The 24,387-nt window shown below is 45.7% G+C and overlaps 1 protein-coding gene and 1 pseudogene across 1 annotated transcript; one reads left to right on the plus strand and one right to left on the minus strand.

The window, feature by feature from the left end:
* Positions 1 to 1,274: 1,274 nt before the first annotated feature.
* On the minus strand, positions 1,275 to 13,998 carry LOC136510858 (nucleoside hydrolase 3-like; annotated as a pseudogene).
* A 2,424-nt stretch (positions 13,999 to 16,422) lies between these two features.
* On the plus strand, positions 16,423 to 18,739 carry LOC136513804 (DNA damage-repair/toleration protein DRT100-like). The gene has a single exon (XM_066507783.1). It carries the CDS (start codon positions 17,064 to 17,066, stop codon positions 18,267 to 18,269), a length of 1,206 nt encoding a protein of 401 aa, XP_066363880.1. The 5' UTR covers positions 16,423 to 17,063; the 3' UTR covers positions 18,270 to 18,739.
* Positions 18,740 to 24,387: the final 5,648 nt, after the last annotated feature.

Genomic DNA, 24,387 nt, shown 5'->3' on the forward strand with positions numbered 1-24,387 from the left:
AAGAAAAACTATGGCAAACTAACTGATCTTCATATCAGTTGATGAAAGAGCCCAATGCAGAATTGTTTGAACTCTTAGCTATGTACCATCCTCAAATGGTAGAGGTGGAACTTTGTTCCGTTATCTAAAAAATAAAGCAATACACTCAAACACTGCAAAGGAGCCCACCCAGGCATGTCTGCTAACCCACTGCGAAGCAAGCTGCTGCCATGCTCCTCTAGGCATGCACACAGTGCCGAGAGCAGGGGAACTTTGTTCCATTATTAAAAAAAAATAAAGCAACACACTCAAACACTGCAAAGGAGCCCACCCAGGCATGTCTGCTAACGCACTGCAAAGCAAGCTGCTGCCATGCTCCTCTAGGCATGCACACAGTGCCGAGAGTAGGGGAAGTCAGTCACCCATTCCTCTGTCTCGTCTCTGTTAGTCTAGTCTCTGTTTCGCTGCTCCATATGAAACGCTAGTCTCGCCACAGCAGGCAGTCTGTTCGTTTGTTGGTTTCAGTCAGCTTAAACCAGCCAGCCAACAGTGTTACAGTTAGGTCGTACTTTGCGAGACGAACCTTTTGAGCCTAATTAGTCAACGATTAGACAATTATTACCAAATACAAACGAATGCTACAGTGCGTTACAGTGCGCTACAGTGATCACCAGTGTTACATCATCGTTTGTTGATAAATATTATTGATTACATAGGGGAAGCAAACATTTGGCACCAAACCTCGGCTACTGATCTATCCTTCTTTGGCAGCCTGATCTTCCATAACGTTGCATCATCGTGCATTAGTATGAATACCTGTCGATGGGAGTGTGATTCCCCTCTGAATATTACCCCATCCTCCTTTTCCAAAGATGCCATTAGCATAGAGCTAGGAACGTGGTGTAGTGATTATTAGGGAAGTGGTTTGGGCAGGGAACGTTGAAGTTGAAGATGCTTCCATCGGCTGCCATTGTCGCAGGATGGATTCCCAGTTTATCAGCCTAGTGTCTTTTAGGGCCTCTGGCCCCTTCTTGTACATATATTTATCTTAATTGGAGCTCCTGCCGTTTACGTTTTAAAAAAGCAGCATCCACTTGGAGCAACCTCCGATTAGGCACTGCATAAAAATCAATGGATTTTTTTGTCTCAGTTGACATGGAAATGAAAGAGTGGAGTAACAACCAGCAAACCCATGTATACGTACCGATGGGTCTCCATGGTACATAAAAATTATCATTTGGGTTTATGCCATCAATTTATCAGGCTGCTTTATCTAATCCTTTGTGTTTATGCCTTCAATTTCTGAGAATCTCAGGTGGCCTGCTCCAGATGGTATTCTGTTCTGCAAAACTACCAACAACAGCAGATTGCTCCTTGTTGCCTAAAGATTTGCCAACTCGTCTGTAGTATTTTCCACTACTGAAATCAACCAAAACGTTTACAGAATTTGCACTCTGCTTGTTGACCACAATCTGCCCATTCGTGCTTCTTGAGCTGTTGGCAACGACGCTTATTGGCATTGATTGTATGAACGGTCTCATACTAAATCCTTCCACCAAGTAGACAGCACCATGAACTTCTCCCAGAAATATATCCTGTGATTCAGAGGATCACCCCCCACCAAAAAAAAACAATAAGTACTGCGTCAAGTATAAATATTTGTGTATATTTTGGCCTGTAGTAATTTTAGGTTCCATATCCTTATCATTGGTTTGAATGCATAACATGACTCTTAGGTCTACTTGACCATTCAATTGGAAACTGGAAGAGTTAGAATAAATCTAAGCAATCGTAAGCTATGCTATTTCCTCTGGAGAAATGATAAAGTTCCACTGCTTCAAAATCTTGTGAAGTTAAATCTACCGTAATGAGATCACAAAATCAGAGGTGTTGCAGGTTTTTTTTTTTTCTTGACAACATGCCGTTATAGCAGACAAGTAGAATGAACTGTAGGCATTTACCATATGGTGATACAGCCGATGCTTTTGCTGAAGTTCATGTAGCAAAAACAGCAAGCGGTGGACAAAACTTGATTCTAGAGTGTGATCAGTATGCTTCAAAGCGTGAAGTATAGACTTAAAGGAAGCAGCTTTTCTTTGAGACCTCAGAGGAATCAGTGTGATATCCAGAGAGGACTCCAGGACTGTTTTCGCAGCTAGTGGATCAAGAAACATATTAAACTCTGCATATCTATTTGATGGAACAGTAAACACATTTCCCTTGGAATCATTTTCACCTCTGATATGACCTCCAACAACATAAACCTTCTGCATATAAGGAACATTTACAGATCAATACTGACAGTGAAAATACTGAAATTAGCAGAGATCAAAATACAGTTGGAACTGCCCTGAACCAAAAGGTTTCAAAGAGCTGACCTCTATTACAGAACTTGTGTTCCTGTCAGAGAGCATTATATTGGCCAAATTTGTAAGAGGTCCACTGGTAAGAATAGTGATCTTCTCACTTGGAGGAAGCTTCTCTTTGATAGACTGCCAAACTTCAAAAGCCAATGGCTGCCGAAGTTCTGGATGGTCAGTGTTTCTAGGAGCACCATATTTTACTGAATTTTCAGCAGTATACCTGACAAAGGAAAGCGTAGAATTGTAAGTATCTAGGTCATTTGCACTATCTATATGCATGTCGTCAGGTAGCTATAAAAAGATACCTTCTAGGACTTCTTGGCAATGACCGAGCTAGCCCATAGAGTGTCCGAGTCAATAAGTCCCCCACTACCCTGGGGAATAATATTGGCATAGTTGCAACCAAGAATTGGTAGTTCCTAATGCATTGGTATTACCACGACCGACAGGAATGTCATCGCAGCCAATCATATGTAAAATACCATAAATGATATCGATGCTTGCAATGTGGGCCCAACCATTGCCACTGACCAAAATCCCCTATAACATTATAATAAAATTGCATTCATAAAAAAAGAATGAAATCTTTATTGCAGTGGAGCAGAACACTCTTCCATTAATCATACCTTTAAATCTATTACTTCAATAGGTGCCTTCAAGAGATATATAAGTGAGATAAAATCTCCAGGACTCATGTCCATGTCAAAAATAACAGGTGGCCCAATTTTTTTTTGTTTTTGAAGTCTGGCTTGTAAAGAATCTCTCTGTAAAATGGAAACTGTGCCATAAGGTTCAAACTACCAGAGTTCTCACGAAGATTTAGTGCCTGCAGATCATAGTTTAGTCATAAGAGCAGGCCAATTCACATACATGATTTCTGAGAGAACCTTTTCTATTTTCATATATTAACACTTCATGTGAGTGCAATCTGCTCCTTCATGTAAAACTTTGTGACAGGATATCAATGACCCAAAGAGAAGATGATGACCAAATATTAGTGTGGCAGGATTTGGGAGCATCAGGGCATGTCAATTAAGATTCCATTATTAGTGGTGTATACTGAAAGCGAATATGGATTGGGAAAATAGTAGATCGATTAATAACTGCAGAGTACAGGCACATATATATGCAAGAGTAATCCTAGATTGGTTAATAGAAGTATGACCACCGTGGAATATTTGCCTATAAATAGATATAACCAATCTACAAAGGCTACACAGGCTCTAGGCCACAAGGCAAAACCTGAAGGCCCAAGGAGGGCTGGCCTAATCATCCACCTAACACACTCCGACAGTTAGAAGCATTGCCACCATGAATGTTTAGGCTAGATCAAAACTCCGTGAAGGCTGAAGACAATAGCCCTCTAGTGAAAATATGGCACATTGTGATGTAGTAGGAACATGCAGATGTCACCAAGAGCAACACACTCTCGAATGAAGTGAAGATTGATCTCAATATGCTACGAACGCTGATGCTAAACATGATTGGTCGATAAGTAGATGGTGCTCATGTTGTCACAGTGGACCAATGTGGCACGATGAAGAGGAGCACGAAGCTCGAGAAGTTGGCACAGCTAGATAGGCGACAACATTAGCCAAGGTGCAAAACTCAGCCTTTGCACTAGGTCGTGAGACTAGCACTTAGATGACCAAAACAAAATTGTCCCCAAAGAACACCGCATAGCTCGAGGTGAACTTCCATGTCTCGAGACAGCCAGCCTAGTCGGTATCCGAGTACACCACGAAGCACATTGGAGTTGATTCTTTCTACATGAGATAGTAGGTGCATGATCAGGTTGTGAGTTCTCATCATGTGTCTTCAGAGGTATAGTTAGCATATTTCTTCATGCAAACACATGGTGGATATGTGTCCATCTGTGAGTGATGAGTGATTGTCCAGGTGATCAAAGCTTTTGTTTGCTTGAGACTAACCATGGCATGAGTTATGTGTGCAACATGTCTCTTGGCTTTGTAATGTGCAGGTGTTGAGCGTGAGACGGTCAATGGCAATGGAGGTCAAGCGAGGAGTCCGTGCGTGATGGACTGGGAGCGGTGAAGGGCGGACGCGGAGGCTTGGACTGAGGGGTCGAGGGCTAAAGGATGGACCGTGGATGGGTAGCATTTAGACACATCGACAATCAAGTGTACACACAAGGATGATGATGGAGACAGTGTTGACCAAAGTCAAGACGACGATTGGACCAAGTCAAGGCGGGCACGCGAGCACTTGGTGATCCGCCGTTCAAGGGCAAGTGGGACACATGTCGACTTCGTGGAGAAGATGTAGCTTCTACGCTACTCCAAGTGGGTTTGGCGGTTTGGGCCTCAAAACCACGTGCAACAGATTTGCCGGGTTTGGGCCTCAAAATCCCAGGGAGGATCTCGGGGCGGCACGTGGCATCATCAGAGAGCTTGCGTCGAGGCAAAATGACTTCATGAAGGGCCCATGGCCATCCGATGTACGGACACCAATTTAGACCATTTCACCCATGTTGCTAAGTGGTTCAAGCCTAAACCTAGGAGCACTCTTGGAATTGTAGTAGCCCTATAAATAAAGATAGTGGTTGCCCAACACATCCATCTCTTCCACCCTGATGCTTGTTTCCTTAGGCTAGCCAAGTGCATCTTGTTTAGGGAGATTAGAAGTAGACAGAGTGAGATTCTATTGCTCTAATTTTCCATCTTTAGTGGGAGGATGAAGGGAGGAGGCTTTACCTGATTTGTAATAATGAATTCATAAGTTGGTAATCGAAGTGTTGACTGAAATCTCGAGTTCATCCTTTCCCTCCTCCAGTTTTTCCTCTTTCCGTGATTTTTGTCATCAATTTTTTGAGCTGCAACTTCGGCTGATTGTTTGGCACGTTTTTTTGAGCTGCAACATATCTAAACCATGGCTTGAAGCCCAGCACCTACCTACCTTGTTCCAAGCCCCAAAATCCCTCTTTTTGCCTCTTTGAGTGAAATTCATGAGGATCTTTGAGCTGAGGTTTTTGGGTTGATTTCTTGTGATTACTAGGTTCTATGAGGTCTTGGAAACATGTCTAGGCTTTGCCTTAACCAGATTTCCCACAAGCACCCCCGTCTCCTCCGTTTCAAGAAAATCGCAAAAAAAAAAAAACCAATTTGAGAGCTTTTTTCAATTTTCCCTCCAAGATTTGATCTTTTGGAGGAGAAATTTTGTGGACACCTTCAAAACATCCTAAGGAACGTGTGTGCAAAATTTCAGGTCATTTGGACTTCGTTTGATCGAGTTTTGACTTTTTTTCTATTTTGCTTTAGCCTGATGAAATCTGCCTACGCGGAACTTCCGCGAAAAAACGCAGAACTTTTGCAAAACACAGAAGTTCTAAACTTTCTAGGCTGAATTTGTCTTGGGGGGTTTCTAAGTGTTTCCCTGACTTGTTGTTGCTTCCGCTTGATCAGGCTCCAATATCGTTGTTTCTTAGTCCATTTGTCTATCTATTGCTTTGGGTACTTGATTTTGCATTTTGAGAGGTGTGTTGGGTTGTAATTCAGAACATAGGCCAAGTTCTTGCAAAAAAGAATTAAATGGCTCCCATTCACACTCCCCCTCCCCTTGGTCACCTGCTCGGTCCTTCACTTCATGAAGGCATAGATGGCACACCACAGCTATTTACTCTATCTCCAAACTCATTGTTGTTGAACCTTTGCACTACAAAACTCACAAACTTTGCCATCAGTTTCTCTTTATACAGATAACAGTTTGTAATTCTTAAGTTAGTTACTTAGCACAACTATGGGCAATAAGTTTGTTGGGAGTGATGTTTTGTTGGTCATCTATTCAAACAGTTGCTCCTATACCAGAAAAAGTCCCTTCACCCGTGCTTCAGAGATATATGTAGCTTTTAGGTAGAGATGGCAGTGGGTCGAGTAAGTTGTGCATAGAGTAAACACCCATTCACAATGAATTGTCTAACAACCAAGTTGCCCGTAGAGTAAACATCCCTTCACAATGAATTGCCTAACACCTAAGTTGCTCATAGTGTAAACACCCCTTCGCAATGAATTACCTAACACCCATAGTTGTCGGGTGTGCAGTACCCGCGGGTACCTACACCGCGCACAGGATTGCCATCCCTACCTGTAGACACATCTTGCGCAGATGACCCTTGTGTGCTAATATATCGGAGGAATTCTTTCCCTAGGGCCGAGTTTTTTTTTAGCCAATGGAAAAAAAGTTCAGCTCTATGTTGTAAAGATACAGGCTTAGGGTAAAAGATGATATAGAGCCAAGTGCTAATTAAAGTAACATAGGAAAAAGTAACTCCAAAATGAACTTTGTTAGAGATTTAGAGCTGACGATTAGGGATGAAAATGGTCGGAATATATTCCGTACCATCCCGCGTCGTTTTCTATATTTGACATGCTCGAATTCGTATTTTTAGACAAATTAGAATTCGGTACGAAATACAGAATACCAAATTCTAAAACAGAACGGAAACGGTTTAGACGCCGACCGTTTTCTACGTTTTCGTTTTTTATTCGGAATAACCCGTTTTTGAAATTCGGTTTGCACCGTTTTTTGCCACTAGAAGTCAAAATACTAGCATGTTTTAATGCATACATAAACAAGCTTAATGCATACATAAAAAGGCTTATTAGATCATTACAGCTTGACGTACTAGAGACTGAGTTTGATCAGATACAATAGGAATAATGCAAAAAACTTGGGTTGCGAGTCTTCTGACAAGTCTAGGAAGCTTTTGAAAAACTCCCTGTCAAGAGGGCTATACTTATCTACATTTGGTAGCTTTAAAACAGTATTGTGCCTCATAAGTACTCTGATGGCGTTGGAATTCATAGAAGAATTCTTCGTTGATTGGAATAGTATTGGTCGCATCAAGAGGAACAAGTGTGATTGAAATTCCAGAATGAAAAACCTGATGTGTTTAATATGTTAGCTAATTTAAGAAGTTACTTTTGTGCCATTGATTAACTCAGTACACAATCTGCCACCAAATAACTTATCCTCCCTTATGAGCCATCATTTGACAAAATTTGGTACCCTTTGTGCCATAACTATTAATTTAGTCATCAACTAAAGCATGAAAAGATTGTTTGGCCCTCATCATACAGAGCGAGAAACAACATTCTAATGTCATAGCGGGGCCATATTCAGGGAAATGATTGCGTAAAAATGTCCTTTATGTCTGGGCAGCAGCTAAACTAACAGTGGTGTCATAACACAATGGCATTGAGGGGATGGATTGAAGGAGAATAGAATGTGTATAATTGGTGGATGTATTAGCCTGAGCCTTGGGGCTGAATATATAGGGCTACATGACTTGGAGGGCAAGGAGCCTCTCCTACAGATATGGTATGAAGAGGCATGCAGTACGAGGATGGACGTCACGGGAGCCGGGTGGATCACGCACATCGGCTGATCAGACCGGGTATGCGCTAGGCGAGACGACGGTGGGTGAAGTCGGCGGAGGCATCCCGATCGGTGGAGGCGACAACAAGACAGCGAAGGACGATGTGCGGACGAAGCGGCCAGGAGGGCGGTGCAGATGGGCATCCCCTAGAGCGTCGTCCATGTTGCCATGCTGCATAGTCGAAGACGAAGAAGGAGCCGGTGAAGTCGACGCCGACGTCGAGGTAGAGGCGTGAGGTTGATGGGTGGTGGGCAATGCAATCCTGATCTCTGATCGAGCAAAAGAAGACACAACAGCATCTCATGTAGTACCTCTGGGTGCGCGTAGCACAGCCCCTCATCCTCTTATCTCTTCCCGTCTCTCACCATGGTCAACAGCTATGCAAGAGAGGAGGAGACAGGGTCGAGGCAGCCCGGGCGACGGCGATGAGGAGGGGTGGGCGGATCCTGCTGGGGACGCCGAAGGTGCTGGGCGAACGGATCTCCGCTAGGGCGAGCGGCTCTCCCGCCAGGAACAGTGGCGGATCTCGCTGGGGTGGGTGGCTCCTCGGCGGGACGGGCGCGCTACCCGTCGGAACAGGACGACGTGGCCGGTGGTGGAGGGCCCCGCCCGACGTAGGATTCAGGGCGGGGAGGTACGGGGTGAAGGGGAGGCGCCGCCACGCAATCCACCAGTGATGGAGCAGGCGCACCGTGCAGAGGCCCTTGCTGCCACCACGACAGCATGGGGTAGAGCGCAGACAGCGCAGGGATACTGCGGCTGCCACCACGGTAGCGTGGGACGGGGTTGTCATCGATGGCTTCCATGGCGGATGGCAAGGTACTCGCTTCGATCTGCTGCTGCTTGACGCCGGGTGATGGATTAATGGGATCAGCCACGGAGATCGAGTGCGCTGCCCCCCGCGGAGATCAACATGGGTGATCTCCCCAGGGGCGCGCTAGGAGGTCGTTGACAAGGCGCGCTGGAGGCGCGCCGTTGGAGATGACCGGCGTCGCGCGGGACGCAGGAGCGAGGTGAGAGGCAGCGAAAGGATTGGCCTAGGATCTCAAACCCTAAACTCATGATACCATGAAGGTTCAAGATCATTTAAGATTGTCATGTGGACCTAATCATACTATGAGCTTTTTTTAAGAATACTGGTGCTCAGTCACTATTCGTGCGAGTACTGTAGCATCGCGAAACACTGTGCAGCCAGCCTTTAGTTCAAAATTGTGAATCGTAGGACGACCAGACCGACTTAAATAGCCAGGCCAAGGACACGTAGTAACCTTTGATTAACCGTTTTGCGCGAAGCGAGGACGAAAACGCAAGCGGGTTGCTACGTAGGTGGGGCCCACTCGGTAGAATAGACCTGTGCCGTGTACCGGGTCTGGGGTGTTACACAATGGTCATAGTCAGTGGCGGATCTAGAAAATACATTTAGGCGGGGCTGAGAACTCATCTTCAACACGAAACTCATCTTCAACCTCCGTCGGGAGCACTCCAGCACCTTCTTTCCTGTTGTTAATGGCTGAAAAATTCATGGGGGGCTAAGGGGGGCTCCAATGGCGCAGCCAGGGTAGGGGGGGCAAGCCCCCCTGGCAAATCCGCCCCTGGTCATAGTGCCATTATTTTACCTTTAACCGTTCAAACGGTAGTGTCACCTAGAATTATGCTCTGACATACAAATTTACACGTCATCCCACAATGACACTTCATTCCATTTGGTAGTTTGTACATGATGCCGTATGCTTCCAGCCTACACGTACACCAATACAAAAAAGCAGGGGCGAAGCTACGTTCAGGCATCGGGGTCGGCCGACACCGATGGTTGTGCGACCCCGACAGACTTGCGGCCGAGCAGTCCATCGTGGCATCACCTTAGGTTCTTAGCCCATCCATCGATTGATTAGCAAGGAGCAAAGATAAGCCCGGTAGCCCACCCAATGGCCTGGCTCCCGTTTGATGAAACGTGATTACGTATATATGTACAGGTAAGCCCATAGCCCGGAAGGTAATAAGCCCATAGTCCATAGCCTGGTCACTGTTTCATCTTCCCATCTTCTTTGTTCTCGTATCAATTCGCAAATCCTAGAGGTGGTGCCGCCGCTCCTTCATTCATTCTCGATCTCGTTTCTCAAAGACACAAACTGACAAACCCCAACCGCAACTTGCCAGTGCCGCCGGCTATAAGCTTAAGGGCATGTGTAGCGGTGGGTCGACTCACCGAGGCTTTGTAGGCATACAAAAAGATGCAATTGAGTCGATTCCTTCAATCTCCACTGGTAGGTCGACTCTTCCTGTGGGCCATTCAAATAAAAATACGTTTTGTTCTCCAAAGCCGGACACTTGCATGAGTGACCTGGTGCTTTCCGTCCCTTTACTCTTACTCTTCTTTCCACGTGAATATTATTTTAATTGGAATGAATCGACTCATGTTTGGTGGTTGACTCCCGGCACACTCCATGCATCGATTTGCTCCAATGGTGCATGCTTTGACTCATGCCAAATAAATAATCCCATGAGTCACTTTAGAAACACCATTGGAGAAGCCCTAAGCTCTCTTCCCATCTGTAGTCTAGGTACCCCAAATACCCAATACCTGAATTGGTACCTAGCAATCAAGTCTGAACCGTGAGGTCTTAGGTTTTTTCAGCTATACAATTCAAACTCAAAAGGCAGATAGGACATATGCCTTCCAGCAAAGAACGTGCTCTTTCATTTCGGCAAGATGCCAGGTATCTATCTACTTTAGTACAGCTTGCATATAGATGTATTTCAGTAGTGACTTACTGACTTTTAACAGTATACACATGGCTATACTTTCACATTAGTAATTTAGTATCGTTCAACACAACTAAAGGATGATCGTGAGCTTAATATACATTTGATAATATGCGCATATATATGCTTTATAAAGTAAGGATTTCTAGCCACCATTTTATTCGCTTTCACAAGATGGAGAGTCGTAGTTGTAGAGAAAAATTGTAGTAGGTAATTACTGCCGTGAAAGTTTATTTTGTCAACTTGTTATTTTATCAATTTAATGTTATATATTGATATTATATTATCATAAGCCTTAAAGGTAGTCCTGTGAGAGTATCGACCCCGACGACCATTTATCTTGGCTTCGCCCCTGCAAAAAAGACATGTACTGGACAGTTTTGCTTTGTCAAGTGACAATAATTATTATTTCTAGTTCACTCATTGTTACCGTGGACTTTGCCTTTTGCTTTTAGTTCATGTGTTGAGATTTTAATTATGTTTTTTAATATTTTTGTGTTTGTCAATGTTGTTTATATTGACAACAACTCTTGTTTTTTACTTAGATGGCTGGCCTTCTAATATTGTTAATTTGCATTCATCAAATACTACCATTATTTGTTATTTCTCACCTTTTTTCCTTTGTAACTTGAGATTTCCCTATACCTTTTATATGTTTGAAATTGAAGGCTCAAATATTTTTTACAATTTTTTAAACTTAGATTATTTGTTGATCTCGATATGCATTGTCCCAATTCTTAAAATTTATTTAGTTTCACTACATATATCATGCTCGGTTGTAAATCTTTTTTTGTTACCTAGATTTTTTTATTTCATCACCTTTCCATTTCTTTTTCCTCATTAGCATTCATGAAAGGAACTAAGATCTGAGTCAAATTAGTCTCTCCTAGAATTTGATTTTAGTTACTATAAATTTATACTAGATTTACACTTTACTTGGGGTTCATGTTATGGTGATTATTTTGGTATAATTCTTAGGTAGTATTAGTGTAACTTAAAATTAATGTGAAGATTTGTGTTTTTCTCAATTGTACTTGTTATTTGAAATTTTCCTATTTTGATATGTTTGGTCAATTGAAGGCTCAAATATTTTGTTATTTTGCATCCATAATAAACTTTTGTATTTTGTAACTTTGATTATTTGTTCTTTTGCATATGCTTTGGTATAATACTTAAAATTGAAGTCCCTCTATCTTTGTTAATTTGCAATTCATAGAATAATATGTGTTTCTTTGTTTTTTCTAATTTTTTATCATATGAATTTTTCTATTTTTCTATGTTTGATTAATTGAAGGCTCAAATATTTTGTTATTTTGCAATTCCTAATAAAATTTTGGATTCCGTAACTTTGATTATTTGTTCATCTACATATGCAAGTTCCAAAACTTGAAAATTATTTAGTCTTACTATATTGCTCGGTTGGAAATGTTTCTGTTACCTAATCTTTGCTTTCATCTCCTTTCCATTTACTTTTCCTAATTAGCATTCATGAAAGGAACTAAAGTTCAGGTCAAATTCTTCTCTCCTGGAATCTAATTTTAGTTACTAATTTATACTAGATTTACACAAGAAGATATGGTGATTATTTTGGTGTAATTCCTAGGTAGGATTAGTGTAACTTAATATTAATGTGAAAATTTGTGTTTTTTCTCAATTTTATTTAATATTTAAATTTTTCATATTTTGATATGTCTGGTTAACTGAAGCTCAAATATTTTGTTATTTTGCACTCCATAATAATTTTTTGTATTTTGTAACTTTGATTATTTGTTCTTTTGCATATTCTTTGGTATAATACTTAAAATTTAAGGCCCTCTATCTTTGTTAATTTGCAATTCATAAATAATATGTGTTTCTTTGTTTTTTTCACAATTTTTTGTTATTTGAAATTTTCCTATTTTTCCTAATTAGCATTCATGAAAGGAACTAAGATTTGGTTCAGGTTCTTCTCTCCCAGAATCTGATTTAAGTTACTATGAATTTATATTAGATTTACACAAGAAGTCATGGTGATTATTTTGGTGTTATTCCCAGGGTAAGGTTAAGTGTAGCTTACGATTATGTGAAAATATTTGTTTTTTCTCAATTTTATTTGTTCTTTAAATCTTTTCCTTTTTTGAGAATTATTGTTTTTCCTATTTTCAAATAACAAAGCAGATGATTTTTCCTATTTTCTTCTCGTTCGAAGGCTAAAATGTGTACTTCCTGTCATGATTTGGTCTTGTATAAATCTTTTTTTAGAAAAGAAAATTTATTAATATCCCAGCTTATGTATCCACCAATACATACATATGGTTTTATCACATGAATACTTGGCATTATTAAATCGTGTGATTTTGTAGTTTCTGTCATCCGAGTGAACAGGACGAGTCAAATCGGATTTGCTTTCTCAGACATTTATTTGTGTGATTTGACCGTATCAATTACTCGAGTGATCAAAGCTTACAGATCACTCCAGTCATCAATAGACGGATCCATTAATCAATGGTGTTGTTTGGTTTGTAGCATAGATATGGCAGCCATAGTATTTTCAGGTCATTTTTGCACCACAGCTTAGGCGCCCATTTTTAACGCCGCATTGACGGGGGCGCGGTGTGGCTAGCCGTAGCCGGCAGCCACAGCCTCACAGTATTATGTCCTGTAGTACGTCCGAAGTTTTCTGATGGAAATTAAAAAGTGTTAGCTCCTGCCTGCGTGCTACACTGCCAGCTACTGTGCGAGAAGGGGACTCAGATACACAAGCCCCTTTAACTAATGATGGCACTGCGCCGTCTGTGTGTCCACCGTACCTTTTCACATTCATGATCAACTCTGATCCCCCCAGTTCAGCAGGAGTACGATATTCTTGCCTTCAAAGATATGATTTCGGTAGCACGCGTATTATGATGTCCTGCAACTGCAAGACATTCGGTCGGTTCGCTGATTGGTTTTTGGACTGATAAGTCGGATTGATGCTGGTTTGTTGTGAGAGAAAAATACTGTTGGCTGACTGATAAGCCCTGGCTGAAACCAACCAGCGAACATACTGGTTGTTTGTTTGGCCAGGGGCAGGGCTGCAAATGCAATTCTCATAGACTAAGCAGGGGTGCATGTATCTACTAGTAGATAATTGTGCAAGCATTCAAACCGCACCTTCAATTTAGTTCTAACGAATTTTGAAACTTCACACAGCTATTAGTAATACTATGATCCACATCTAAACAAAAAATAATAATAAAGTGCTAATTGACCTAAACAAAAATGACTAATTTCAGACATATTTTGCAATAGTGGATAAAATTGAAATTATAACAAGTATTTTTGCCATTTCCGTTTCTCTCAAATGAGATCGAATTTGCACTTGAACTCTTGTGCACGTGTAGTTCATTGCCTCGCCTATAAATGCGGATATATAGTTTATATATTTTAAAGAAAATATCTGCCTTTCTCGCTATGGTTTCCTAGCAATTCACAAAATCTTCAGAAACTTACCAGTGCTTCAGTTGATATGCACCCCATGACCATGAGTGGTGTATTCGGGCGTGAAGGACCGAGGACAATGAGCGGTGATTAGCATTTTTTTTATTATTCACTGCTGCTCATTTGAAGGGAAACCGAAGCACTGCTGCTGCTTCGCGTCGGGTTAGAGAGATTGTGCTGGATTACTCGTGTTTTTAAGGCGACAGAGCAGTGGCCTTGTCGTGGCAAAAACGGAAAATAATGTGTCAGTCAAACCAAGAGCCCACTTCTTCCCCTCCCCCTCTCTCAGTCTCAGCAAATTATATAGCCCATATCTTTGGCATGAACCGAGGCTCTGTTCGCTTATGCTATTCAGTCGTCTTTAATTCGTACAAATTAGTCGTGGAACATTGTTTCTCTCTCACAACAAATTAGCCATATAAATCAGCAGAGGCCGATTTAATACCAGCCGAACAGAGCCTGAAGCAGCAAAGAGTTTTTTTTTTATGAAAAAGCAGCAAAGAGTTGGAGAAATCGTGCTAGCTTATTACCTAGTGCGGTAAGAATGGTCGCCACGTCTGGAGCTCGTTTTTTAACCCAAGTGCACTCCCATCAGCCACGCCAAGCCAAGTCTACAGTGATCGTGCCCACTGCCCACACGTGTGGATGCGCCCTGGCACCTCCGTTCCACCTGTGAATCTTACCGTTGCCTTCCCGGCCCGACGGCCTGACGACACGACTCCCTCCCCCACACCTCCTCTGGCCAGGTCAATCAGCCCACTCGTTGCTGCCTCCATCACAGGGGGAAACTGGAAAAATAATGGAGAGACCGCCACCAAATCTACAACTAGCTTCACTTACTGTTACAGCGCGCCACTTTATTTTGTCGCTGGAATGTGGGACCGGAAACGGGTTCTGACATGCTGGTCCCTGTCGACGGAGGAGAGAGGTAATCGAAGCGAGGCTCTGCTAGAGGCCCAGCGGAGCCGTCAACCGGGTACCTTTGGTCCACCAATGCTTATGTACTAGCAGCCTGTTGGATCTGGCGGGTTCGTATCGTTGCTGATTTATAAAGAGGTATTATTAACTGGTTTGTGTGAGAGAAAAATACTATTCTAACTAAAAGTTTATAATTATTGATGATAAGCCATAGCCAAACGAATAGTTTAAGGCAGGTAGCCACCATGCACATTCCGGGAACTATTGAGGCTCTTGACCTCTCGTCACCTCCTTGTCCGAGCCTCGTAGATCATGTATAGCCACGTTCCAGCATCCAGTGATTCAGGTGAGATCGATAATCAGTAGCCAAATTTTCACTCACTAGTCGCCATGTACGTGGTCCTTCCCTTACAAATATTTTGTCACAGCCTCGCTGATGCCAGCATGCTCATGCCAACGCTTTTGGACACGATTGCACACGACAAAACTCCGCCTCACATTCAAAAGACAGACCCAGCCAGTACCGCGTGTACGTTTTGCTTCTGGCACGGCGTATTATTCCCTTCGCCCACGGATGATAAGCTTTATTTTTTTAATAGTAATTAGTCAACTTAAATATAATCTAGGAAATCAAACTTGCATCAATAAATTTGTATTTAAAGTATATCTTTGAGATGAATTTGAGAATATATTGTGACAGAAATTAAGGGTGAAAATTTGCTCTGTAGGAGTATGATTTTTCTTGGTTAAAATACGCTTATCCTTTTTGGATGAGGAAGCTAATAATAATCCAAGCTTTCCATTCCGGCGCTTCATCAGTTCCCATCACAGGCGACAAAATCTCCATAAGGCCACATATGGCCCAGCTGCTCTGCACCTGGTTTGTTTGGACTTATTTAGCTGATAAGTTATGACTAAAAATACTATAAACTAATTTGGTGTAAGAGAAAAATACTGTTCATTAACTGATACCGTAACTTATAAACCAAATACGCCTAAACGACCATGTGAAGCCTTTTCTAGCCCCGGAGGCCCGGGCGCCAGCGTGGCGAACAGAACCGCAGAGGCGCGATGGGACCGAGCTAGGTGACCGGCCCGTTACAGTCGCGTCGTGTTCCGGCCCCGTCGCAAAACCCCACCGCCACAGGGGTAGATCCACGAGCCCATCGGCCCCCGGCAATGCCAGGTGGGACCGACGGAGTCCAGGCCCACGAGCAGCGTGACCACGGCCGCGGATCGCAGCTTGCAAAGTATATCGCCTACCACTGCTCGGTTTCTACTAGTGCCAAAAAGGCTCGGACCGGCTCTCCCCCGAGGCGGTCGCATTGATGGCGGCCAACTGCCACGTGAGCCGAGAGACCCCACCTGTCATGCTCAGGCCCGGGTGCCCCGGCCCTACCCGAGCCTCAGGCTCGGACAGCCGTTTGCGCCTCCGAGCCTGCCGCGCAGCCCGGAGCCACTAAAGAATTCGGAAGCCCATCGGAAAAGCAGAGAAGAAGCCAATCAGAGCAGTGGAGGAGGGGAGTAGCGTGGTAGTACCGTAGTAGTGCAGTAGTAGGCGAGCTCGCGGCGAAGCGGAATTGATTGCGCCCACCACCACGTCTTCTCCACCTCCGACCTCACCAAGCCACCATCATTGCCGCCACCGCGCCGCCCGCCCGCCCGCGGGAGCCCAGCTCAGCTGCACACTCTTAACTACTGTTTCTCTCTTGGCTTCTCGGCGAAGTGTAGCGGTTTGCGGGTACTGGAGTGCGGAGAGGGAGAGCAGCGCCGCGGTACGTGTGCGTTGCTGTGCTGTGGGGAAGCCACCACCCACCACCACCTCCATTAAAGGCGCTAACGCGCCGCCTCCGCCTCCACGAGAAAGCGAGGCGAGAGGGAGTGAGGGCGTCGTACGCGACCTCAGCTGCCTGACTACCGTCGTCAAGGCCATCTCTCTCTTCCACACTTCCTCCCCTCACGGGGGCAGCCACGTACAAAGGCCAGCACCCTCTCGCCGCACCACCTCCACGCCGTGCGCCTTTAAAGACAGCGCGCGACAAGCTTAAAGGCTCCCACGCCGCCGCTCACGCTGCTCTTTGCGCCACGGCCCGACGCGGTTGATCAGTGCTTTTGTTTGCGGTTGCAGAGGTGAGTGACAGAGGCCAGAGCCGTCGCGCGCGCGCGAAAGCAGAGGAGGAGCGGCAATGGCTGTGACCGCGCGGCTCGGCGCCGTCGTGGCGTGCGTCGTCTTGGCGGTCGTGTCGGTGGCGCCGCGGCCGGCGGCGGGGATCCTCGACCCTGTCGACTTCCTGGCGCTGCAGGCGGTGCGGCGGTCGCTGGACGACATGCCCGGCTCCGAGTTCTTCGACCGGTGGGACTTCACCGCCGATCCGTGCGGGTTCCCAGGCGTGTTCTGCGACGGGGACCGGGTGGCGGCGCTCGCGCTCGGCGACCCCCGGGCGGGGTCTCCGGGCCTGACGGGGAGGCTGGACCCAGCGCTGGGCCGGCTGTCCGCGCTTACCGAGCTGTCGCTGGTGCCCGGGCGCGTCGAGGGGGAGCTCCCGGCGTCGCTCGCGTCGTGCTCGAATCTCCGGTTCCTGGCGGTGAGCAAGAACCTCCTCTCCGGCAAGATATCGGACGGCTTCGGCGCGCTGTCCAACCTCCGGACGCTCGACGTCAGCTTCAATCAGATCTCCGGCACCATCCCGCCGTCCATCGCCGCGCTGCCGTCGATCACCAACCTCATCCTCTGCCACAACCAGCTTACCGGCGGCGTCCCGTCGTTCCCGGACTCGTCCCCGCTACTCCGGCTGGACCTCAAGCACAATGCACTCTCCGGCGGCGTGCCCACCCTGCCGGCCGGGCTGCAGTACCTGTCGCTGTCCGCGAACAAGCTCACCGGCACGGTCGATCAGGTGCTGTCCCGGCTGACCCGGCTCAACTTCCTCGACCTCAGCATGAACCAGCTGGAGGGCCCGATCCCGGCGTCGGTGTTCTCGCTGCCACTGTCCGTGCTGCAGCTGCAGCGCAACTTCTTCGCGGGGCTCGTGCAGCCGTCCAACGACGTGACGATCCCGATGGTGGACCTGAGCTACAACCGGTTCTGGGGCCAGCTCTCGCCGCTGCTGGCGGGCGTCGGGCAGCTGTACCTGAATAACAACCGGTTCACCGGCGAGGTCCCCGCGCGGCTGGTGCAGGAGCTGGTGGGCTCCGGCGGCCTGCAGGTGCTGTACCTGCAGCACAACTTCCTGACGGGAATCGAGATATCGCCGTCGTCGTCGCTCCCCTCCACCGTCTCGCTCTGCCTGATGTACAACTGCATGGTGCCGCCGGTGTACGCGCCATGCCCGATCAAGGCAGGGTCGCAGAACACGAGGCCGGCCGACCAGTGCCCGGAGTGGAGGGGCTGAGCTGAGATGATGTCAGGCTGGCTGATCGTGTCTCAGCAACGCCACTGCCAATGCCAATGCCGGATCACCTCGGATCACCGGTTGGAATAGCGGGGTGGCAGAAGAACTGAGGAAGAAGAACAGTGGATGGAGATTGCGAAACGGCGGTCTCTGATTCTTTGATTGTTTTGTCCAGCTGTTACTAGTGTTCTTATTCTTTTTTCGGTTTGGGGGGAAGGAGGATAGTTACAGACAAGTACCTTAATAATCGGGATTTACAGGTGTAGGTTTTTTTGTTTAGTTGGTGTATGTGCATTATGTATCTCTCTGCTGTATAGTGAGCAGTACTTCCTTCGTAGCTTCTTTTCTATCACACACACTGGCGCTTGATGCTGTTAGATCAGATGATGGATGGTGTTAAGGAGCCAGTGATGTTATTTATCAAATCATGTCACTGAACAAATCAATGTGAACCAACAAGCATGCACTGTGCTTGATTTTGTTTGCCACGTTATAGTGAATCCCTGTTTGTTGACTGTTAGCGTCGTCTGCAAGTATGCTGTTTCTGGTGGTGTCGTGCTGTGATCTTTTATCCGTGAGATGATTGGATGGTTCGTGGTGTGGTGTCGAAAAGGCCCCCGCTGCTCCTCGCTTCATCTCGATTGGATAGGACTATCTGAATATATATATAAAGTCAATCATTCTAACAGATCTGGCTTGGCAATCTGAATATATATATAAATATCTGATACGAGACCACTGAATTGCTTGCTGCAATTTAATTACTACTTGACATCACAGGTTCTCAATCATTTGGGATTCAGGGACCTCGGTTTAATGGTTCCCTACCTCCCTCTTGTAGTGAATGCCAGGTTATAATTATGCTCTGTTTTCGCTTTTTCGAATACTCTGTTACTCTCTGTCAGTGTAAACAACCCGAAGCTCTGCTGCGCCCTACTCCTACTACTATAGTTATAGAGAGCCACCTGTGGACTCAAGACGAGCATTTCAGGATCTCCCTACTGCAATTCAGTGACGACAATTTGAATCTACCCTTCTCTGAATTTGGATGTTGTGGTTCGTTCCACCGAAAAAAAGAAAAATGATGTTGCCACTTGAGTGTTATCATCAGGAATGCTAGCGATAATCCTAGAGGCTTGAAACCATCGATAGTAAGTTAAAACACACTAACCCTCTAGAACCGTACAGTACGTTTCGGTGTGATTCAGTTGTCTCCACGGCTTCCAAATCACAGCCCTAATCCAGCGTGATCCCACATAAACACGCCCTGCCCCGGCTGCTTTTATAAGCAAAATTGCACAGGACGATACCCGTACCCGCAGTACTGTCTCGTCATGGCATGGCATAGCATCCCAGTCCCAGCTTGATCGGGTATTCGTATCAGGGACAGAAGCCCCGTTCGCTTGACGAGCATTAATTGTACAGCCCGTCATGGCGAGCAGTGATCACAGCGCCCGTGCAGGGTTGGGTGCGCCGTTTTACTGCCACCGGTGTGACGAGCATGATGGCCATTTACTTACGTTCCTTTCGCCCTTGCATCTGTTCTCTCAGCTCAACGCAACAGGGGAGGATAAAGGATGGGTGTCTCACGGTTCCGTAGTATGGTCCCGCAGCCGCAGGCCCGCACGACAGGGACGCGGCACACCGAATTGGCCAAAAAAGCGTGCTGCTGGGTCGTTTGCTGTTGCTTCAGCAAGCAGGTACCTGCTGGCTGTGGGCAGTGGCTGCTGCAAACAAAGCAGACTTCCGAGAGATCCACAGCTTTGGCATGTGTTCGGTGGTTGTTTCGGTTCCGGAAAGCCTGACGCCGACTGGTCGTCCCCGTTGCTGGCTCTTTTGACTACCCCCGCGTGACGGCGTCGCCCTTTTGGCGTCCATCTTCTTCTTCCATCCTCGTCGCCGAGAGAATTTTCGAGGGATGTGCAGTGCAGAGTAAAAGCACGGTTTCTCGTCAAAGCACACGACGCGGTTCGTTAAAGAAGAGCAGAGCTCAGGTTCTTTCGGTCTCGCTTGGTAACCAGATGGTCAGTTGACACTGGACTAGTACGCTACAAACGCCGGCGACAAATGTGCTTTTTGGTTTGGCTTCCTCGGCTTTTGAACTCGGCGGAGCTCCGGCGGAACAGAACAGCGCGCCGTGGCACAGCGCACAGGCAGCGTGGGCGGTGGCGTCGGGCTCGATTCGACAACGCGCGGGCGTCAAGGAGACGACGTCATCTTCTTCCCGACTCGCTGTTGGCTCTGCCTCCCTGCCGGGCCCAGAAGCGCCGCCATCTCACCATGGGGTTTCCTTCGATCTTACAAGAGACCACGGCCACAGCTTCTCTGTCAAACCTGTGCAGCTGTGCTTAACTTGCAGTCAACCGGGGTTAACATGCCGTGGCTAGCAAACATGCAAACAGGGCTAGTTGTAAGACTGAGAATCAGAAAAAAGATAGTTGGATTTGGTGGTGGTCTCTGTTAGATTGATCTCCCAACCAATAAGCCCAACGGTCTATTGGACCTTGGTCACGCGCTCTGATCGGGGGCGTCCAACCCTACATGGTTGGTGGGCCCCCGTCGCACTGCGCTATATAAAGAGGTGGGGGCCGGCGGCTCGAGGTACGAGGTTCGCCGTGAGCCGCAAACCCCACCGACAAACCCTAAACCGATCTAAGAGGGCGCGCAGCCAGCGACGGGAAGCTCCGCTGACTTCGCCGTCGTCACTGCTACGTCGTCCATCTGCACTGCATCGACGTCCGTGCAACCTCTACTCCACCCGTCGCTGCCCGTGTGCTGCCTCCATCACCGAAGCTGAGATGGCCAGCTCAACCGCGACTCCCTCCGAGGGCTCAGGTTCAACACCAGCACCCTTACCCTATCTCCCTCTCGGTGTAGTGTTTTAGGTTTAGATATGCATGTGCTATTACAGATCCAAGTGTCATCCGCCTAGATCTACCCTAGTCGATCCACAGAAACTAACAATAGTACCGGAGCCTTTCTAGCGGTAGATCTGGATTGGGGAAAGAAAGAAATCGAACCCTAACCCTCAATCGGGTACGGGAAAAGTGCGAACAGATTGAGACATGGTCTCAACATCGAACCCTAACCCTAAATCAGATCGGGTACGGGAAAAGTGGACACGGTTTCAACAAAAAAAAAGAAACCCTAACCCTAGCAGTTAGTCAGCCTAGGGTGTAGATCTCGGTTTTCCGAATCAAAAGCAACGAAAAATGAATGAAAAGAAAAGTGAATTCGAACTTGATTCGGATTAAATAGAAGCAAACCCTAACCCTAAAAAGAAAGCCTACCTGGGCTTTTACCCACCGCCGGCGGCATCGCCACCGCGCGGAAAGGAGACCGCGGCGTCGCTCCCGAACGGCGCGCGGGACAGAGCCGAGATCCGCACTGCACCTCGCCAAGCGGTCACGGCAAAAGGGCACCACCATGCGGCCCCTCGACAGCGGCGTGCTCAGCCTCGGGCGAGCACGCACGCCGGCGAGAGGGCGCTAGACGGAGCCACTCTTCTTCTCCCTCGGCCACTGAGGACGGCTACTGCTGCGGGTCTCTCCGAGCTGCGCTGCGCGATGAGAGAGAAGGGGAGGGAGAGAATGAACCTAGGGTTTCTGGAGGGGTGCGGCCGGGGCGAGTTTTATCCGGCCGAAAAGCGAGGAGAACCGTCGATCGGAGATCAACGGCCACTAGCGCATCGGGCCACATTCAGCCCAGGCGGGGAAAGGAACTCGCGGCCTAGGCCCAGGTTGCGGCCTGGGCGCGGAGGAGGCGTCGCGCGCGTCCGCGCGAGCCGGCCGTGGGCTCTACTGGGCCGCGGGAAATCAGCTGGGCCGGGAGCGCTGGCACGCGCGCGTGAAGCAGGCCATGGGCCGCTTTTCGCTGGGCCGCCGCTGAACAGAGCGAAAAAATTCAATTTTATTTTCCAGAAGCAAATTTTGATGCATATTCGAATGATTTGAACTAAGTTTTGATGTTAATTTCTGTACAAAATTTATCCAATGATATTTTTGTTCAGTAAATAGTAAAGTTGCTTCTGGAAAATATTATCATGAGAATTTTATTCAAAGTTTCCGCTGCGTATTTAAAGATGTAATTTTCATTATTAAATTCGAACCAACGGGAGAATTTAATTTTAAAAATGGATATGTTTTAAATTGATTATAATATTGTTGTTATTCTGACCAACGTTGATTAATAGTAATATTATAATATTGATGTTATTATGGTTTTTGTTATGCGTTATTTCTATTTCTGCCCAACGGTGATGTAGATTTAATGTATAAAATAATTATATGTTTTATTTTTGACCAACGTTAAACTAAGGCATGCAATTATTGTTGTTATTATTTGTGTTCTCATACTATTTGAATTGTGTTTTCAGGAGGATACAACTTGATGAGTTGTATCAAAGAGATCCCCACTCTAAAAGGTGATAACTATATTGAGTGGAAGAAAATGATAGACCTGGCTTTCATCCTCACTGAGGTGGACTGGGTTGTCACCACACCGTGCCCCAGAGAACCTGTGGCACCGGTGAGGGAGACAGATGAGACTGATGCTGCATGGTAGAACAGAGAGTGGGATTTTGCTCCCGTAAAGATGTCCTATGACCTTGAGCATAGGAAATGGGTCACTGCCAACAAGAAGTGTTTGGCAGTGATAAAGAACACGATTGAGCCTGCTATTGTGGGCTCAATTCCAGACTGTGACACGGTCACAGAGTACCTAGAAAGAATAAAGAGTCAGTTCGCTGGCTCTTCAAAGACATATGCAACCTAGCTAATCAAGCAGCTGGTAACAGAAAGGTACTCTGGTGGCGACAGTGGCATTAGAGAGCACATACTGAGAATGAGCAATCTAGCATCTAAGCTCAAACCAATGGATTTGACACTCAAGGATGAGTTTCTTATTTATTTGATTTTTGCTTCTTTGTCCAAAGAATTTGACACCTTTGTTGTTAATTACAACATACAGCCTAAAAATGGGATTTAGAAAAGCTCATAGTCATGTGTGTGCAGAAGGAGGAAAGAATAAAAGTTTCACAAGATGGTACTATCAACTACCTAAAAGATAAGAAAAAGAACTATAATAACAGTTCTTCCTCCAAGTCATCTGGAAAGGGTCCCATGCAACAGTCTCAGAACAAGCAATTTCCAGTGGATAAAGATCAGTGTCTCTACTATAAGAAGACGGGACATTATAAGAAGAATTGTCCTGATTTCCTAAAGATGATAATAAAAAATAAAGGTGAGAACATTATTACATTCGAAAATAAATCCTTGTATGTAAAGTTTTCAAAATCTACTTGGTGGATTGATTCAGGTGCAACTATTCATGTTGCTAATTCATTATAGGGATTCCGTTCGATGAGAACTTTGCAAAGAAGCGAAAGTTTCATTAAAGTCGCAAATTGAGTACAAGCAGATGTTGAGGCCGTTGGCGATCTTCCGCTAGAGCTTGCTGATGGCTTCATACTTTTTCTTAGAGATGTTCTTTATGTACCTTCTTTGCAAAGAAACTTGATTAGTGTATTAAAGTTGGACCATGATGGTTATGATTGCCATTTTGGAAATAGCAAATGTCAGATATTGTTTAATAATAAATGTGTTGGTCTTGCCTTCCGACAACACGAGCTTTATTTGTTATCACTTCGTGAAAATGTGAATTCCGTATGTGATGTGAATGAGAATGTATCCTCATCGAACAATGCAAACAGAAAACGAAAGAGAGCTCACGATGCGTTGTCGAAATTATGGCACTGTCGTTTAGGCCATATTTCGAGGGGGGGAATAGAAAGAATAGTTAAGAATGATATTCTTCCTCCATTAGAGCTCTCAGATTTAGAACAATGTAGAGATTGCATAAAAGAAAAGTATGTAAAGAAAATTAAGAAAGATACCAAACAAAGCGCAGGAATTCTACAGATTATTCACACAGACATATGTGGTCCTTTTCCTGTGAAAAGTGTGAATGGTTATGATTCATTCATAACATTCATAGACGATTACTCTCGGTTTGGCTACATTTATTCTATTAAAGAAAGAACAGAAGCGTTGGGTAAATTCAAAATATTTAAAGCAGAAGTTGAAAATCAGCATGATTTAAAGATTAAGATAGTCAGGTC

The sequence above is a fragment of the Miscanthus floridulus genome, chromosome 16 (assembly GCF_019320115.1).
Source record: "Miscanthus floridulus cultivar M001 chromosome 16, ASM1932011v1, whole genome shotgun sequence".
NCBI lineage: Eukaryota > Viridiplantae > Streptophyta > Magnoliopsida > Poales > Poaceae > Miscanthus > Miscanthus floridulus.

Bases quoted from the DNA above. Each gene is read 5' to 3' on its own strand.
- LOC136513804 (XM_066507783.1), top strand. From the start codon at position 17,064: ATGGCTGTGACCGCGCGGCTCGGCGCCGTCGTGGCGTGCGTCGTCTTG.